The 20,015-nt window shown below is 37.9% G+C and overlaps 4 protein-coding genes across 4 annotated transcripts; 3 read left to right on the forward strand and 1 right to left on the reverse strand.

Moving 5' to 3' along the window:
* Positions 1-207: 207 nt before the first annotated feature.
* On the reverse strand, positions 208-5,570 carry LOC103965075 (ran-binding protein 6-like). Its single transcript, XM_009378095.3, has 4 exons — positions 3,561-5,570; positions 2,910-3,113; positions 1,221-1,330; positions 208-418 (listed from the first exon to the last, which is right to left on the reverse strand). Exons 1-4 carry the CDS (start codon positions 4,791-4,793, stop codon positions 409-411), a joined length of 1,557 nt encoding a protein of 518 aa, XP_009376370.3. The 5' UTR covers positions 4,794-5,570; the 3' UTR covers positions 208-408.
* Positions 5,571-5,847: 277 nt separating this feature from the next.
* Positions 5,848-8,686, forward strand: LOC103965067. The gene is made up of 5 exons (XM_009378086.3): positions 5,848-5,999; positions 6,095-6,200; positions 6,744-6,993; positions 8,214-8,352; positions 8,455-8,686. Exons 1-4 carry the CDS (start codon positions 5,914-5,916, stop codon positions 8,345-8,347), a joined length of 576 nt encoding a protein of 191 aa, XP_009376361.2. The 5' UTR covers positions 5,848-5,913; the 3' UTR covers positions 8,348-8,352; positions 8,455-8,686.
* Positions 8,687-9,384: 698 nt separating this feature from the next.
* On the forward strand, positions 9,385-11,887 carry LOC103965076 (putative WEB family protein At1g65010, chloroplastic; the record flags this gene model as incomplete). The annotated part of the gene is given in 3 exon segments (XM_009378096.3): positions 9,385-10,329; positions 10,509-11,105; positions 11,107-11,887. Coding segments are annotated over 3 exon segments (2,217 nt in total), but the record flags the coding sequence as incomplete, so codon positions are not given.
* A 1,313-nt stretch (positions 11,888-13,200) lies between these two features.
* Positions 13,201-17,189, forward strand: LOC103965068 (cyclic nucleotide-gated ion channel 1). Its single transcript, XM_009378087.3, is given in 8 exon segments — positions 13,201-13,555; positions 13,792-13,898; positions 13,901-14,199; positions 14,543-14,719; positions 15,213-15,496; positions 15,789-15,903; positions 16,133-16,393; positions 16,633-17,189. Coding segments are annotated over 8 exon segments (1,695 nt in total). The 5' UTR covers positions 13,201-13,526; the 3' UTR covers positions 17,056-17,189.
* The last annotated feature ends 2,826 nt before the right edge of the window (positions 17,190-20,015 follow it).

The following is a 20,015-nucleotide window of genomic DNA, read 5'->3' on the forward strand; positions in this document are numbered from 1 at the left end:
AAAAAAAGATTTGAAATTAAATGAAAGGGGCTCAAAAGAAGGAAAAGCCCTTTCTCAAAAAGCATAAAACTAAAGCAGCTATTACAAAAGTGGTTATCTAAACCATGACAATTGACAAAAGAAAAAGAAAAATGGAGTTTTCAGAACTGTTCATTTTAACGAAAAACAATATTTTTACACTAAAAAGTTAATATTTATACTGTTTATTTTACTCTTTATTTTGTTTTTATTGTTAAATAAAACTCAAAGTTTTCAAGTCTTTTTCATTAGTTTTCCTGAAAAGAAAAAGAGCAGATAGTAGATGACATGGTAGCAGAGCATGTTGGGTTTCTTTCAAGAAACTGAGACTCGGCATCTGCTCATCTTTCAGGACGGAGAAGAAAGAAACGCCGCATTTGGTATTTACCGCTACATAGGCCTGAGAAAGGATGGAAAATAAGGTAAATGAAAACCCAAAATCACAAGGAATAATGTTCAATTTTTTATATTCTAAAGTAAAAAGACTTAACAATGTGTTTCCAATTGCATAACAAAAGGCTATGGTTTTAAGATTTTATAACTTCTCCAAAACCAACCTCAAACATGAGCTATATGAGGGCATTCACTTCATTCTTGTAAGCTTCGGTTATGCTAGTTCAGTCACCTACCCTACCCTAGTAGACGGTACGCTACTCATTCATCCTCATTGTCTCGACTATATCTTGGTTAATAAATTCATCATTTACATTAAATATGCAGTTGAGATAACTGATTCAGTAACGGACCGTTTGAGAACCATAAACTTTTGCGCAGGAAATAGAAAACTTTATCATGGCATCGTAAGTGACATTATTATGAAGGACTAACCTCTCCACTAAACACAAATTCAGTTGTTAATGTCTAGCAAAAGACTTCATAAATGTTTTAGATGCTGCCCATGATTGATGATCCAATAGATTTATGAATCGCAATGCCTACTTGTTCAAGGGGGTTTTCCTTTTGAGATTTTGATTCTCAAGCCATGAGTTAGAAAACACTTAAATTAGAACCCCATTGTGCACCTCAAACGTTCATATATAATTTAACAACTAAGATACAAATCCTCAACTTAAGTTCTACATGCACACACAAACACACACATGATATATGTACAGTGCCGGTGCAACAAAGTTAACACTTGCAAATTGAATTGTACAATGGTCTCGTGGATGGGACTACTTTTAGAGAAAATGAGTAAGTACCTGTGGTCTTTCTGCAGTTTGCTCAATATAGCATCCAAGTCCATGTGCATTCTTAAACTATCCGAAGAAACGTTCTTTATCAAGTGTCGTATTGCTGAGGCAGCTTGTTCCTGAATGCAAACAAGTAGATTAAGACCAACAGTTACACTTGTTTCCTACAATTCAATAACTAATGGGGCATTTCAAAAGATAAAAGAAAAAAGAAAGTCTGGATGGATTTCAAAGTTCAAGAACCAAAGAGTAATAGGGAAAAAAAATGTCAGAGATAAATGTATGAATGAAGATGTTAAAGAAGGAATATTTGATCAGATTAGGCAGCAAGTGTACAGTAAAGGCAAGAACTAAAGTAATACAAGTAAACAAACATCAAGCATTACTGGCCTAGTAATGTCTCTTCGAAGCATTGCATATCAATCAATGTATTAAAAGCATGAGGCGTGGGCGAGGCGTGGGCGAGGCGTTCGAGGGATAGCCCAGTCTAGGCGTGAGGCGAAGCCTCATGGGACCTAAATTTTTTAATATATACACTGAGCGTACACATATATTATATTAAAAAAAAAAAGATTATTAATCAATAACTACCCTGAGCACACACATATATTATAAATATATATACACACATAAATATATACATATATTATATTATATATATATAATAGAGAATGAAAAGCACAATGAGCATACATATAACAATGCACGTAGACAACATACACATCCATTATATAAAAAAATAAAAATCAGAAAAAAAAAAAAAAGGCAGAGAGACGATAGTGTAAGGAAGAGGTATGAGATAGTTAAAACCCTACCCAAATTTGGGTTTGGGAGTGTGGAGAGAGAGAGACAAAAAAAAAAAAAAAACCCCTAAGGCGCCCATAGGTGGCTCCGGCGAAGCCTTCCGCCCACTCCCTCAAAACAGAGGTGGCAACCCTCACGCCTAGCCTCAGAGGACGCCTATACGCGCCCTGAGGTGAGCCTTTTAAAACATTGATATCAATACACAATGGAAGACTGCTCTGAGTGGATAACATTGAAACAGCAACGAAAAGTTCCATATTTTGTTTAGCATGATGCATCATATATGCTTTTCTGTTTATCAGCTAAGCTCCATATACTAGGGTAAATAGCTTCTCGGTTCACAGTCAACCTTTAGGTTAGGTAGTCAGAAGATAAGAAAAGGAGCATTCGAAAATAAAGTTCTGCCTCTTTGTTGGGTAAACAGTGTGATTTAAAAATTGTGGCTCAGGAACCTTTTTAACTAAGAAGGTGTACCTTGGATTAAAATTTGATAAACCAGCAATTCTTATTACTTAAATGAGATTTTCGTACTGTCCCTCCAGGCATCCTCTTACACATTTTCCACCCTTTGGTTTATTACTCTATCCATCTTAATTTTGCTACAGGCTTTGGTTCCATATGCAAGTCCTGGCAACCCAAATACTTTTTAAGGAGGAAAACAAAAGCAAAACTCTAACTGACCAATATGACCGCTCAAAACAAAACATGCCAGGGTAAAACGTAAAACATAACTACAACCATGTTCAAATAAGCACAAGGGAACTTGGCCTATCAAAATTGAGTAGAGAGATATAGCAAAGATGAGGCACAATTATGTAAAACATTACTGATAAAAACTGAGCAAGTAATCAATCACAAAATAACATAACAGATAGTAAATTCATAAACCCGCACCTTTAATCTTGGAATCGAATGTTGGTCAAGTGCACTAACTAGTGCAGGCACAATCCTCAAATGATGAAGAATCTGCATTGCCTCAATCAGGATTATAGGCAGTTGCATAAAATTAAAAGCTGCACAACAAACTTGAGACTGGGGATCTTGGAATGATTTCAAAATAATGGTCGTAACTTGTTCCAAATAATTTTTCATCAGTACCTGCACTAAAGGAATGGATTGAGACATATTGATGATTTAAAGGATCGCATATAATGAGGAAATAACTGGTACTGGATACCTGAGTTACTAACCACGTGCTAAGTTTACTAACACAAGCTTGTGCACTATAAATAGTTCAGGCTAACAGGAGATAATCTAGCTTTATCATTAACAAACCTTAAACCCCAGTCCCAGGACAAACGCACAAACCAGAAAATGTATATGGTGTGTATATCATTCCTTCGTCTTTTATTGATACCGACACACAATGTTAGTTGACTGAACCATATAAAAAAACAAGTTATGGTTTTTAAGACTGGTTGGTAACTCAGGTAAACCAACTAACCATCATACTTAGATGATCTGCAGTACAGTACCGTATCACATAAATATTTCTGAATACCAGTAGGCAAAAATCAAGCAATCAACTAGTCATAGAACTATTACCATCTCCTCTGAGCACTCCCTTGCAATCACCGCTAGCATAGAAATTCCTGCGTGGCGCTTCTTCCAATCGGAAGCATCCATGTACTCCAAGAACAACTCAAAAGCTATGGGGGTCATTGTCTTTTCACCTAAGGCAGTTGATATTTTTGTCAGGTATGCAATTCCAAGATCTATCTTCCCAGCATTCTCAGCCTGCTCGCTTTCCGTGTTGTAACATGCATAGTCATCATTTATACAGAGAAGCAGTTTCATTGGGACTGCCAGCAGTTTAACCAAAGTCTGATGCGGTAGTCCCCTCATTGTAAGTGCCAAATCGCTTGCTTCTACTACGGTCAGCAAGAATTTGTGAACAAACACTTTGGTTCCCTCTGTCACTTGTTCACTGTCTACTATCTTAAGCATATCAAGTACTAGTTCGTTAAGGTATGGCTTCAAGAGTTGTGGCTCTTCCATTACCAACATTATTAACTCCTTGAGAGCCCCGCGAGCATAGTCTTCTTTCAAGTGACTTAACAAATTAAACAGTCCAACCATCATCCCTCTCAAAAGGTCATGAAACCAATTCCGCCCTAATGAATTCGAAAACAAATGAATCAAACTAACCACAGCACCAAATGTGGCAACCTGAATATCAGCATTTTCCGAATTCAACATACGCAAAAATGCCGAGTGGGTAGGTTCAATGCTAGGAGCTAACGTTTCACAAATAACCGGACGATGCACTTTTGGGAAAAAAGCACACACCCACAAAGCAGAAAGCTGAAACCTTTCGGAGTCCGACTGAAGAGACATCAACAAATAGTCAATGAGCTCCGGCCACTCATCGCCAGTCCTAGAAATCTCCACTGCCATTTCAGATGCAATGAGACAGAGAATCCTCAAAATGGGCAATGAGCCCTCTTCTTGAAGGCGAACAAGAAATAAATTTTTAAGGTTAATTTGAGCATTCAAAGACAACTTGGGCCAAAGGTCACCGAGCACAAACCGGAGAACGAGCGCAGACCTGGTGCGAACCTCTGCGGAAGGCCCGTTCCTAATCACAAAGAAAACCTTGATGAAAAGCAAATCCGGGAAGTGCTTTCTGCAACAATGGAGAAGGCTATAGGCCTGAGATTTTTGGGGCTCTTGAGGGCTGAAGAGATGAGAAAGGAGCGTCTCCATTGGCAGCACATCGTTCGAACTCAGAGTTGCGTAGGCTTGCATTTGCAATTGCTGAGAAAATACCGGCTCCATAGCCGTTCTTTGATGAATTGGGTTTTCAGGAATCGTCAATTCGAATGTGGGTTTCGGAGGAAACTAGAGGATTCGATCGAGAAACCAAAAGTTGGGGGTTGACGGTTCGGGTTACTGATGAATAAATGAGTTTTGGGTTGTGAGACTTGAGACACAAGAAAGGTAGAACCAGACCAAAATTTGGGAGGGCACAAGGAAGATTGTGAGACAAACAAAGCTCTGCAGTCTGCACTGCCCAATGCAAGCTTTTACATTTTTCTTATCGGGAAAAAGGAAATTGTAATGTATAACGAAATAGTTGAATTTTCCAATTACACGGTAAATATGCCTTCTGAGCCGGAAATTTTGAGTTCGTTTCTTATTGGGCCAGAAAAAGTTAGAAACTGATAAGGATGAGTTTAATAATTGGGTGCAAGTGCAACGTATCTAACTCTTATGAAGTATAGTTACGTACTATTACAGTTTAGTGATTCAAATGGTATTTCTTTTCAGTGAGAGATTTTAGGTTCGATTTTCGTCAAATGCAAATTTGAACCACATTATTGCTAATCTATTGCGAGCTAAGCTCATTCCCTCCCTTAATGTAGATAGTATCCCTTGTTTAACCAAAAAAAAAAAAAAACTCTTATGAGGCATAACTCTCACATCTATTAATCTTGGTCCAGTGTAAAAATAATACCACGAGATTTAAACTTACAAAGGATGCTGGTAAAGAGAGGGAGGGAGGTTGATATTATTACTTTTACTTTTGATCTTGTGTGTTGTATTGAGGAACAAACATACATTTATAAGTCTGACAACACTTTACATGCATAAAGAAAATTTTTCATCTCCCTAAGACTTTTTCACCTAAAACTTTTAATGGTTGTCGTCAAAATTTATATTAGTTTGCTTCCTTATACAATCATATATGTGACATTCACGCTATGTTTCATAACAATATTAGCATTTTATGTTAATATTATCGATGTGATTTTAGTAGAAACTGAAAAGCCTCCGCCAAAACTTGAAACCTTGCCGCCAAAACTTCAAAAATAGGGTTTTTAAAGAATATCACTTTACAAAGCCCCAATGCCGAACTAAGCAGAGGAAGTCCCGAAGAAAGAAGATTAGCGTAGAAATGAGGTCAAAGAAAGCTCCGGTGGCATTTAGGGCGGCGGGGCAGCGCTCACTGCCTTCATTATTCTCGTCTTGCTCAAAAACGCCGTAAGGGAAAAGTCACCAAACCCAACATTTTTCTCCTTTGTCGATTAAATTGGAGCTGATTTTTGTTAGATACAATTGTTTTTGCATGGAATTAGGGCCAATGTTGCAGAAGAAAATCCAGATAAAGGCTACACTGTGCCGCTTTCAGACTCTTCAGAGAAACAGCTGCGCCGGACTTCTGCAAAATCCACCACAGTAAAGGTACCCGTTTGTTACCTTCTGTTTGGTTGCTGAGAAAATTGTGAGGGAAAGAGAGGGACAAATCAGATACTGGGTTTTATATTTTCTGTTCGAATTTACTGTTTTCTCTTATTATTAGAAGCAAAAGAGGAATCTTGCAGGCTACATTTTACCCAAGTGAATCGTACTTTCATGAAAAATGGCAACTTTAAGTTGCCAAAGTCAAATAGTCGTATTGTAAAATTACTAAATTATGTCAATTGAGAAGTGATTTAGACACACCAATTTGACCTTCTACACACCCCTCTTAATTTGAACTCGTTGATTCTACTTTGATTGTTCAATCTAACGGCTAAAAAACAAGAGAGGTGTGTTGAAATCACTTCCCTTTTCTCAAATTTAGAGCAGATAATGGAAAGTTTGGAACTTGATTATTTCCTGTTAGGTAGTTCCAGGAGTTGGATGTGGCATGTGGGTCTATATAACAAAACAAAAAGGATGTGCATTTAGGTTCCTGTTTTGATTTAAAATTTGGGGTTTGAATGAAATTGGTTTAATTCTCAGGAAAGGTTAAGGCCCTTCTCATCTGTATTTGGGTCACGAGATTCAAGTGAGGCCGTTGACGAGCAAGTTGGGGCAAAGAAAGGAGGGGAAGCAGAGAAGAACCATGTTGCTGCTTTAGTGGCTCTCGAACTTTTCAACCATACTGATCTAGGAAAAGGACATTCTGTAGGTCCATCCACTGCTGGTGAAGTTGAAAGTTCTAATGAAGATGTAGTTCAAGAATCGAGAAAAAGGAGAAACCCTTTCGATGGTTTGCTTTCGCGTCTCAACTTTTCTTGGTGCTAGATCTTCTAGAATGAACTAAGCTTCTCCTGATGATCATTATTTTGGTTTGTCTTCATAGAGAAATATCATTGAAAACTGAATTGTTTCTTTATGTTGCAATAATCTTGGGGGAAAACTGAAAACCTTATTAAAACAGCCTAATTCAACCAATTCAAAAGACTTTTTCTTGTTCAGGACTGGGGTGATGTTTGCTAGATCTTAATACGGTATAAAATTTGGTTGTGTAGTTCTTCATAGAACCAACAAGCACAACAAGCGAGTTTAGTAAGTTTTCCATTTCTTCAGGTGCTACTTCATATAGTGTATTACATTTCAAGAATGCTTAACGTTTATGAAATGTGATTGTGCCCATTACTTCTAAAACAAGTACCAATATAAAATGATTGCAGTGGTAGTTTGCTTGGAGAAGTGTAAATTTAGGGTGGGGAGTTGTAAAATGAGGTGTAGCCAAGGTGTTAAGAGCAGTACTTCCTTGTCTATATGCACTACAGGAGATGCATATGTATGAGTTATTGTTATAGGTATGCATTTGGACTTTCCACACTGTATGTTGTGCAGGTCTGACTCTCAGTTTTATACGTTTCTTAATTGCCTCAAATTTTAGTCACAGGGATAAAGTTAAATTGTAGAAATGATCTAGTAGTTTCTCTGTGTTGGTATCTGATTGAGTAGCAATCTGGCAGAACATTCCATGAATGTTTTATCAGTCGATGAGTGCTTTTGCTTCTGCGTAGAAATGTTTGTGGATATTTGCCAACATGCGTTACTTACATCAAGCATGGTTCAGGGGCTTTCCATATCATCAGCATGTCTTTTCTTTTCGCGTTGGAAGTCTTAGATTCTGGAATCGACTTGGATTTGTAACTTTGTCATACTTATTGAGAAAGGAGAAAAAAAATATAAAGTGCCACGCATTGGCCCAGAAATTTGGATTCAAGAGAGGGACAAGTTTGTGAGATAAAGTAGAAACATGAGAGATGAACTGAGGGTCTCAAATTGCAAGTAGAGTTGTAGTTAGCATATACACCACAAAAGGCATTGCATTGGGTTGTTTGACATCTAGCAGGAAACGTAACTTTTGCAGGCAGTTAAAACGTTTGTTTACTTAATCAACTTACGTATTTGGTTATAAATCTGATCCACCTCCCCTCCCCTCCCCTCACCTCGTCTTTGTCTTTGAATTAGGTGGTGGTTACAAACCCATTGTAAGAAAGAATTTCACAGTGCTGGGAGGTGATCCAACGCCAAAACCGAACCAGAAAAGGATAAGGAACGAGAGATTGATCATAGGCAAGGAGAAACCAGGGCCCTGCTTATAATCACTGTGAGTATGCTGCTACATAATCTGTGAGTCAGCAACAGTTACTTGTTCATGTTTCTTGTGAAGCTGCACATATTATTTCCTTCTTTTTGGTGGTGATGACAGATGCAAGCGGGCGTGGGTGGTGGGACTGTGACCGGGAGGGGATTGACAACGAAGAAGTAGGACTGAATGAGGTGTGGGAAGGAGTCGGATCTACCACATTGGGAGGAATAGAGTGGCATTAATCTTGAGATTCTTGACTTGATGCTACGAATATTACTTATTTAGTAGATGACCAGATGTCCTTGTTGTATAATTTAAGATATATCATTAAGAATTGAAGATGTCATGTTTACCACTTATGCTCTTAAATTAAAAGTTTTTTTTTTATTTTTATCAAAGGATGTAAAAGTGTAAACTAGTTTTTATTTTTTAATTTTTTTAACAAATGATATTAAGGGATGGGATGCGCATAGCCTCACAATAAGCTAGCAATAATGTGGTTTAAATTGGCATTTGGCGAAAATCAAATTTAAGACTTGTTATTTATTAGTAAATAGAAATACTATTCAAACGTAGTTAAAGTTAAAAATAAAAAATTGACCAAAAAAGTTGGGAAAAGGATTCTTGCCGGATCCTTCTACTGGGATCTCGAAAATTCTGTGATCGTCGTTATTAATCGTATATTGTGCAGTTAATTTTCGTTAGGTATTATTTATATTTAATTTTAAATTTTAAATAATCTTTAATTGTATGATATATAATGATACGAGATTCTTTTCCAAAAAGTTGAAAAGTAAAGGGACGTTTTAGTAAATGTCAGCATTCAAAACTAACAGGGCGTTAAGGAAGTAAAAATCTGTTTCCTTTCCGCTCGAGAGAGGGACCGACTCAATTCCTATAGACAAAGGCGGCTTCGTCCTTGACTCCAAGCCTCAGGAGTAATCAACCAGAGCAATCGATTTTCGAGGGGTAGCCATTAATGGAGGTTGACGAAATGGATTCCCTCTTCGAGGGCATGGTCTTGTTTACTCCTAACAATTCCGGTAATAACAATCTACCCCATTGGAGGATTTGGAGAAGCACCATCTCCCTGATCACGGTGGTCAAGATCCAGCCCTTCAATCTCACCAAGATGGAGATGCTCCTCCACCTCCGCCACCTCCGCCAGAATCATCGTCCTCCGAGCCTCTTGACGAGAACCTCTTCTCCGACCTCACTCTCCAATTCCAGAACCTACCAGAACCAGAAGATCCACTAACACCGACACACGATGACCTTGTTCAGAATCAAACCCCCGCATCGAAACCAACACCGCCTGCGACAGCATCCAGACAGAACTCCTCCACTTCCAGACGGAAAAAGCGAGCCGCTGGCCTCCGCATCGGATACGCCCGCGATTCCTATTCCAGTTCCAGGACCGATGATCCCGATCTCGACGACGATTCCCTCCCCTACACCTCCACCTCCATCGCCACCACCCCCGTGGTCCCTACTTCCACTCCATCTTCTGATTCCACTCCCCCTCCTCCCCCGCCTCCGCCTGTATCCTTATCAGTATCGGAACCAGAACCAGTACCAGTAGAAGTGGTCGTAAATGACAAAGAAGCCCCTCCTGAGCTCCGGTTGGACCAGAGCAAGGCTCTGATCGCCGACAAGCTCAGTCACGCTCGCCAATTGGCCGCCTCCATCTCCGCCGCCAGGAAGGAATCCATTGCCAAGAGAAGGGCAGCATCCGACCATCTCAATTTGGCTTCTGTCAATGAAGCCAATCTCGAGAAGCAGCTGGAAGAGGCTTGCGAGGCTGAGGATTTCGACACTGCACAAAGGCTCAGTGACAGCCTTGCAGCTGCTCAGAGCCAGAAGCAAGCTCTGTTAGCCGCCCTCAGAGATGCCGAGGCCGAATGTGATGCTGTGGACACCAAAATGCATCAAGTTCTCCAATCCCAAATCACCGCCGAGGAAGAATGTGCTTCTCTGCTTCAACGCTTTGCCACCGTATGTACCTCCTCCACCTTTTGATTATTTGCTTGCAGAAATTAATCGTTTTTAATAGCATGGACTACAAACAAAATGGAGATAATGGAATGAATGGCAATTGTGAAAGTTATGACATGACAATGATGACATGTAGTAATGAGTAATGTGATGATTGTTTGATTCGTTCGATATCACAGGATGCCTCAAATGATGCAGATTTGGTCTTACAAACAGCAGAAGCCCACTCTTCAAAAGAAACAGAAGAATGGCTTTCATCAACTGAAGCCTTGCATGCCAAGAAAATGGAACTGGAGATTGAATCCCATATCATCGATGATGCTGGGCTTGTCTTGGACTCTTCCATTGACACTTTGGTGGAGGATGACAAGAGGGAGAAAGAATGTCTTTGTAAGAAAAAGGACGTTCTCATGGACGAACTGGAGAAGCTACTTGCTTTGGTGAAACAGAAGGAACAAGAGATTGCACAAAATGATCGTGACATCAAACAAGTTGAGGAAAGGATTGATCTTGCTCTTTCTGGCTTCCAGGACATGCAATCCACCATTCAGGCCAAGTCCACCGACTTGCAAGCGGCCCTCTCTAAGATAAACATAGAAAATGAGGCTCTGTCAACAAAAAAGACGGAAATCGATGCCTTCCTCATTCAGGAACAAGAGAGGGAAGCAAAGTTGAGGGAACTGGCCAGGGCTTCTGCAGAGGAAGCAGAGGCATACCAACAAGTTGCTGCTCTTAGAAAAACTCTCATGTCCTCTATTTTGAAGTCCAGGGAAGATAAGATCACGCTTGCAAAGACCTGAGGAAGAGCTCTCCACGGATGTTCAAATGCTCCAACAGGATGTTTCTGCCTCAAGAGCTTCACTGCAGGAACTGTCTTCGAAAAAGTCAAGCATTCAGCAAGATATAGCATCCTCTAAGCAGAAAATTATTTTCATAGACAAAAGAATTCCAGAGCTGGAAGCAGAAAAGAAAGTCGCTGCAACTGCAAGAAATTTTAAGGAAGCAGCACGACTTGCTGCCGAGGCTAAGTCACTGAATGTTGAAAAGGAAGGGATACAGAATGACATGGAAAAAGCCATCTTAGAGCTTGAGAAGCTCGAGCAAGAGATAAAAGAGACTATTAACAGATTGCAGGAGACAGAGGGGCATATTCTCTCCAAGGAAAAAGAGCTAGCTACGGCTAGGTTTCAGAGGTTGCTTCTGATATCTGGGATTGCTAAAGCAGAAAGAGAAGCTGCTTTGGAGTTGGGTAACCTTGAAGAAGCTAACCTTCTGCTTGCGGAGGCTGAAGCAGCAGACTCTGAAGCAAATAAGCTTCAACCGTTACACGATCTCAAGGTGGAAGAGGTTGAAAGATTACCAAAGCAGTTCATCTCCGTGGAGCTTATATCTAATCTTGGGAGGCAGCAGTTAGAAGAATTAGCAGCGTCAGTGCAACCTTCTCAGGGGTGACAACTTGCAGAGCTAGAGTCGAGGATCGATTTGTTATTGATCTCTGTCGAGATTGGAAATCATAAGTCTACAAAGAGTTTGATATGAAAAGCTGGAACAAGTTAAGAACCGCATTAAATTGGGCATTAAAAAAAAAGGTATCCTTCTTCATGTACTATTACTAGAAGAGGTAAATTAGGATAGGAAACTGAAATTTTCATTTTTCTTTTTCCGAATTGGATGTGTTTTGAGTGTTTTCTTTGTGGGTTTCTCAAATTATGAATCCCCGCCAAGCTTATTCCGGTAACTTTTGTGGAGTTTCTATATTCCCTGTTTTTTCTTTCTAGAACCGTGGTGTGGTTCTGGATTTGTTTCTTTTCCTTCATTTTATGTTGCTTGTAAACTGTTGGGAGCCTTTACCCCTTTCTGATAGAAATTGCGATATCCTCAGTCGAATTTTAATGTTATTGGGATTGTGTATTATAGCCTCTAAAGTACGGTTGCTCTGGGGTACTCTCACCTGCTACTGCCAGGATTGCGTTGAATTAATACCAAAATTTTGACCCGTTCTTAATGTTAGGAAAAGTATTTTTCCATTGATAAAATGAAAAGAGTGACTGAGATTAGTTATGAATCTTTGACTGAAGCACCAGCACTTGCAAGTGCATCTGCGATTTCTTCAATTTGCTGGAGATATTAAGCAGCAGTTGATTCACCTTTAACAAGACTACAAAGACGAGATTGAAGCTTGTGAATGTGAGATTGAGATGCAGTTGTGAGTCGTGATTCCAATTTCGACCAAAGTTCTCGAGCAGAAGTCACACCAACCGTGCAAGAAATTAAAGATTCAGAAAGAGTTGAATTAATCCAGATAAGAATGTTTTGATCATTCTCAAACCAAGTAACATAGGCTGGATTGAGAGTGGCAGTCTGATTCCCTGACAAATCAAAAAGAAATTTAGGCAGCGCCACCATAGTTCCGTCAATTAGACCAATGAGATTGTAACGACGGAAGATCAGAGCAAACAAAGCACTCTATGTCAGGTAATTTGTAGTAGTGAGCTTGATTGGAACCATGGATCCAATATTTTGTATCGTAATGGAAGAAGAAATCGCAGAATTAGGGTTGGGAATTGCATTAGGAAACGGATGAACAGGAGAATTCGATTCCAAAGAAGGAGATGCAGGGTCACCAAAGTTGTACGTTGAAGAAGAATTTGTGATTAAGATCAAGAAATCGATCGATTGATCAAAGAAGATGAAGAAGATTAGGCGGTGCAAAGAGAAGCAAGAAAATTGGATCAAAGAGATGTCAGGAGACTATAGGCGGTTGATACCATATTAGGAAAAGTATTTTTCCATTGATAAAATGAATAACATTACACTTTGGATATTTATACAAAAGCTGTCACAGCTAACAGAAAAGAAAACCTCCAAAACTAACAAAGGTTCCCTAACATTTAAGTATTATCTCTTGTAGGTGTAATTACATTTTTATCCTTAATACTTAATACCGAAGGCTTTTCATAATACAAAATGTGGGCCCGACTGCATAGGAAGTCATTGAAGTCAACTACAAACTCCTCTGTTCTAACCCCCCTCTCCCCTAGCTATTTTCACATTGACTCCACTCTCTCTCTCTCTCTCCATATTTGCAGGAGACTGGTGTCCGGAGTCAACATTATTCAGAACATTGACATATTTTAAGAAGCTCCTTTGGTGCGTTAATAGTTCAGAGGATCTTGCATCAAAACTAAGACTGAGCTATGGAGAACTCCGAAGAGACGGTTGTGAGGTTGGTTTATATAATTCTTTGTTTTCTTATGTCGAACAATAGGACTTGGAAGCTATTGGTCTGACGGTATTTCTCTTCCCAATGTTGTAAGAAGTTCGAGTCTACCATCTTAGTCTGGTGGAACCTCTACCAACTTGGAAGTCCCAATATACCGTATATTACTTCAATGACCGTTTTCATGTTTCCTCTTTCTGAAGGCTGCAATGCTTATGTTATTTCCCTTGTGTCATTTGTAGTATTGCCGAACACTGTACAGCGGAGGCCACAATGAGGAGGAAACTGCTCCTTGTGATATGGAAGAGGATGTTTATAATATCATGCGTCTTTGCTCTTTTCCTAGATCCTTATTCTTGTACATTCCTATCATCAATGAGGATATCAAGTGTCTCGAGTTGGACAAGAAGTTGAAGAATACAGCTCTTGTTTTGAGATCATTCACAGATCTCTTTTACATAGCGAACGTTATTATTCAAATTTATTTTGAACGTAAAGCTCGGGCATTTAGGATGATGGGGAAGTCCTATTGCAGTACGATAGTTTTGACTAATGGAGCGATATTAGTTGAAGATGCTCTGGATTTGGCCAAGTGGATTTGGCGATCACACATCCTAATCGACATTCTAGCCCTTCTTCCCATTCCCCAGGTACAATGAGACGCCTTTGCTTTTCTAACCTCTGTGGCTGTCAACGTGTAAGGAGGATTGGATTCTCACATGTTAGGATGTCAATTTTACTATAAATGCACACTATATTTGCTTATATAGGCGTATAGAACTGGAAATTACTGCTAGACCAGGATTCAGCTGATTACATGTGATATATTTCATTTTAGGAGAGGTCAATACCCTAATTGATTCATCTCTTCGCAGAGTTGGAAGAGGTTCCAAGTTTGAATCCCCGACCCCCTCCCTCAAGTGATAACAAAAACATTATTTACACAGTGACGAGATGTATAATTCTTTGCTGAAGCCTTTGTATTGTGTGTAGGTACTAATTTTCATTTTCTTCACAAACATGAGAGGCTTCAGGTCAAGGATAGTTCCAAACTCTCTTGTTCTATTTCAATATGTGCTGCGGGTTCTTCGCATCTACTTATCGTGTAAACAGCTTGAGAATCATGTTCAGTCTGTCTTCAAATTCTTTACATTCATCCTTGCAAGTCATGTAAGTTCCAATCTCCTCTTTATTTACTTAATGTAGTTACTCTATTAAAACGTTTGTCCTGCAAGTCATCCATGAATGATAAACATACATGTTGAAAAATGAAGTTGCTCATAGTCTGCATCAAGAATTGTATTTCAGATTTAATGTTGTATATACATTAATCGCAAGTGTTAGATGAGGCAATGCCACCTATTTCTGTCTATTTAACGGGTTCAGATTGCATTATCATGAGCAATGAGTCACTGCCTAACTGTGACAATCTAATGCTGCTTGGTATGGTGCTCTCAGATCTTTCAAAATTTAACAGCCTTGTGTTCTTTTTACTTCTTTGGCTTTCAAAATCTGATTGCATTCTTCATTAAGACGTTGTGAAGCTTTTATTTCGTGAAAACTTAATAAACGTACTTTCGTCCCCTTCAAACCAGTTACATTATTTCAGAATTTTCTCTAAAATCCAATCATTATCATTAACTAATTTATTGGTCCTTTATAGGTATTTGGTGCCCTTTGGTACTTTTTCTCTATTCAACGAGTAACAGACTGCTGGCAATTTGCATGTCGGAGTACAAATGGCTGTGAAGCTAGTTCTTTTGACTGTGACGATCATGCGCTTAGAAATATCGCACTTGTAAATAATTTATGTCCTATAAATCCATCCAATACAAGACTCTTTGATTTTGGTATATTTCTTGATGCCCTTCAATCTGATATGTTGAGATCAAGCGATTTTCCACAAAAGTTCTTGCACTGTTTCTGGTGGGGTCTGCGAAATCTTAGGTATGTAATTGCATATAGAAGGCTCAACTATTTGATCTTGCATATTGAACTATATTTTGGGTGGGGGTGAACAACTACGCAATCAATTTTGCTATTGTAGTATTGTGCATTTGTTCATTCATGCTAAAATGATTATATGCAACTGTCGTTCTCTCGATGTTGGTCAGAATTTTATTTCTTCATATAGAGATGAGATCTTAACTAATGCTTTTGACATAAAGAAACGGCTGTAGGTCGAGTTTCTTATTTGAGCGCATATTTGAGATAATGTGACTTCATTTCATCTTTGCAGTTCTTTTGGCCAAAATCTGCAGACTAGTACCTATGCATGGGAAGACCTCTTTGCAATTTTTATCTCAATAATTGGCATGCTTCTCTTCTTAATATATCTCAATGGAATTATGCAGGTTGGTTTTTAGTCCGTCTCCATAAAACAATAATCTTGAATGGTTGCTACGCTTGTTCACTGCTTTTTTTGTTACGAAAACAATATTAACTTGCTAACATGTACTGAATCTACTCAATCGGGTGACTGTAAAAGCTTTCTCCGTTGTTCATCACAACCTAGAGTTTTGTCATGCATTCTCAGAATTTAATGAATTGATCGATCACCTAGCTACTTGTTCTGGTATACAGACATATATGTTGTTGTCAACTGAAAGATCAAAGGAGCAAAGGAAGTTGATGAAAATGGAGAGGAAGAGAGGTCCAGCGATAGCATCGTGGTTACATAACAACGACATCCCTTTGAATATGAATAAGATGATCATGTCATATGCTCTACGGGAACTTGATGCGAACAAGGATGTCAATGTCGAGAATATCCTCTCTATTGGTCTTCCCTTAGACTGTCTCAAACTCATCAAACGCCATCTCTGCTTGGCTACGCTGAAAAAGGTAAGTTTTTCTTTCCATCAAGAAAGACCCTTCACAAAAAAGTTCTGATCATATCCATCGTAGTATATTGAATTTTTCTACACTCATTTTAAAACGCAGATATGCAGTCGATATTATTGATAGTTTAGATACTTTGACCTTACAGATATGGATATAATGTACATTAATGATGTGCCTTGTTAGATTTATTAACTCTGTTTATTTTTCTTGGGGAATAATGTATCAAATTCTAACCTTAGGTACCAGTGCTTCAAGCCATGGATGACGAAGTGTTGAGGAAAGTTTGTGACGGTTATCTCAAGCCAATGATCTATAACGAGAACAAGTACATTATTCGGGAGATGGAACCAATTGAGAAGATGCTCTTCATCACGCAAGGCACGGTGCGCACCTACAACACTAGCAACATTGGTGGAAGTGGTTTCTCAAGGACTAGCTGCCTTGAGAGAGGTGATTTTCACGGGGAAGAACTTCTAAATTGGGCATTGTATAACGTTAATGTTGCCTCCTCTTCCGATGACTTGCCCATCTCCACTAGAATTGTTAAGTGCAGTACAAAAGTTGAAGGGTTTACCCTCATGGCCAACGACTTGAGAAGTCTCGTCTCTGAATTTTGGACCAATGACATCGACAACCCTCTATCTGTATCGAGCACCCGCTAGGTTGCGAAATCAATATGCTAAGATTTTTGTGGCATGTTGATTTCGTAGTACACCCCCTCTTGCACTGAATACTGTCTTTTCCAGGTGCATCCGCAATGTTTAGAGATTTTTCAATTTGATCGGAACACATGATGGTATACCACGTGTCACTATACAAATGGTGGGATATGTGTTAAAAAATAAAATTTCTCACCACTTACATAAAAACACGTGATATACCACTCGTATTCCAGTTACAATGAAAACAAATTTCACAATGTTAGAGGTAGATTCGGATAAAATTCTATGATACAAATTTACTGCCACCGTTACATCTCGGGGCGTTAATAAAGCTGTATGAAAAAGGTTTGGTACAAAAACTTGTTTTAGTTTGAAAATTTTATAGTTATGTAAACCCGTTTCATACGAGTCGTCGTAAATCTGTTTTCAACTAGTTTTAGTCAACGGCTGGCGGAAAATGTAATGTAGATGCAGTGCCAACTTTGTGTAGGGCGGCTCGTAAGTCCATTTGAGACCAACTCCAGCGTGAGGAAGGTCCTTAGGGCAATTTCCTATTCAATTTCCTTCAATGAACGGTAACTGTTTTTAATGAATAGTAATTGTCTTTTGCATCTCCACCTCTGAACCCTATAAAAACTAAAAAATAATTTTATTTGTAATTTCAGATAGGATTTTTAATCGGTCTTGTTGTACCATGTGTCATTAAATAAGAAATTACAACTCAAAGTATTTGAGAAAATATAAAATTATGGTGTAAGTTGGAAGATAAGGATAACATATTTATAGAAAAATTAAATCTTTTTTTTTTTTTTTAATTTCGGATTTTTTATTAGTTTTTTACTTTTTTTTAATTAATATTTTTTACATTTTTTATTAATTTTTTACTTTTTTACTTTTTTTATTAATATTTTATATTTTATATTACTTTTAAAATGTGATTGACGTCAGCCAAGCATCACACAGCCTCAGGCTCTCAAGCCACCAATTAGAACTAGGCCTCTCACTCGGGCCCCCCTCAGTCCACACGTCTGCATGGGTTGGAGCTTGCAGATCTAGCTATTGAGTTGGAAAAATGGCCGGTCCATCAGGCTACTCCCCTGCTGGAGTTGCTCTGATGGCCCGCGCCGTGAAAGGGTATAAATGGGAAATTACCAAATTATAATAAAAAAAACACGTGATTGGTGTGTGTGACTTGTGGGTGAGTGGTAATTTTCATTATTATTATTATTTTTAATCAAATATGTTATTTATACTAAGGGATGGGATAATGAATTAAAACTCATAATGGATCAACCATAATAATGTTGTTCAAATGAATTGAATATAAAACATTTCAGTTATAAATAAAAAAGAACATTATCTCAAATTATAGTAGTAAGGGAGTGACGATTGATAATTATTATTAACTCAATTATTAATTAATTAATTGTACGGTATGTTAAGCTGTGACCGCCTGTACTCCCATGCAAATTACGGGTCCAATCAGCAGGAGAAGGACTACTAATCCACCGACCCACCGCCATCAATATTTTATTTTTGGTATGGACCCCTCATCCGACTTGTTTTAAAAAATTATTCGACCAGAAGCAAACAATTGTTATATTAAAAAAATCAAATCTGTGATATCGACATAAAATAAATAAAATACAGAAAAATATATGAATGGATCAGGTTGCACCAGCAGGCAACCGCCTGATAAAAAAAAGAACCGAAATCAATCAACATGTCATTAAATAAAAAAATTAATGAAAAAAATTTGAAAACTTTGAGTTTTAACGATAAAAACAAAATAAAAGGTAAAATGAATAGTATCAGGTTTAACTTTTTAGTGTAAAAATGTAGTTTTTCGTTAAAGTGAATAATACTGTAGGCTTTTCGTTAAAACTATCATAAATAAAACAAGCACATCAATCAATTACGTTAAACGTTAATCATAATCTAGGCGTAATAGATTTTTCAAATGAAAAACCAAGATATATAAATTATGTGCATTTCCACCTATTACAAACGTGAATTTGTGACTTGGAATAAATGTTTCTCGGTAAATGATGGGAACAATAATTTATTCTTATAGAACGTCTAGAAACAAGAAGATTAAATCAGATACATCAACAAATTCCCGCGTAGTCCAAAGAAAAAAAGATCCAAATTCATCTCTAACGAATTTTAATATCACTACATATATGCCACTAACTGTGCAATATGTGTACCAATCAATTTTAAGTGCAATATGTCCAACACTACTACAATCCGATTTTACTTTTATTTTTCTGCGTTTATTTTTCAATTTTGACCACCATACTTTTCTACGCATTTAGAATTTTAGAGTTGTTGTCACTTCTAGAACAATTATTTTCCATTTTATTTTTCAAGTGTCAAGCAAACAACTTGTATTCTTTCTACTGCAAAAGAAACATATTTAGTTCACCCCTAATACCTTACAAATTTCTAGCAAAATCATGCAAATTGATCACTTATTTTTCTAGGTTATAAAAGTGTGACTTGTATAATCTTTCTGATCATAATTTGTTTGCTTTCAATGCTCAAAAAAATCAGTGTCGTATTTATTTTCTATTATGATTTTTTCACTCTCCTTACCATTAACATTAGTAATTTTTTTATAAAGAAGTTAAATACATAGTTTTATATTATATATACATGTGCCATCCACGTTAGTTAACAAAGTGTTGAAGAATGCATTTCACATCTGAAACTCGATACAATAAATACCTAATTGCACCGAGATCATTTGTTATAAAACTCAAAATATGCAAAGCTATGTAAGCGATTAAGTTATACAACATAACCGTTATTGACCTGATTCTAAAAATCTTGACGGAAAGCAAGTGAAAAATAATTAACAATAGAAGTAAAAAGTGATGTTGGGTTGTTTCATGATTATGTCCCTCTAGAAGATTGGTGCCTTAGTATTGGTGGTTGGACATTGACTAAAATGCCGT

The sequence above is a fragment of a genome, unplaced genomic scaffold, assembly GCF_019419815.1.
Source record: "Pyrus x bretschneideri cultivar Hongxiangsu unplaced genomic scaffold, Pyrus_bretschneideri_v1 Contig14, whole genome shotgun sequence".
In the NCBI taxonomy this organism is placed as follows: Eukaryota; Viridiplantae; Streptophyta; class Magnoliopsida; order Rosales; family Rosaceae; genus Pyrus; species Pyrus x bretschneideri.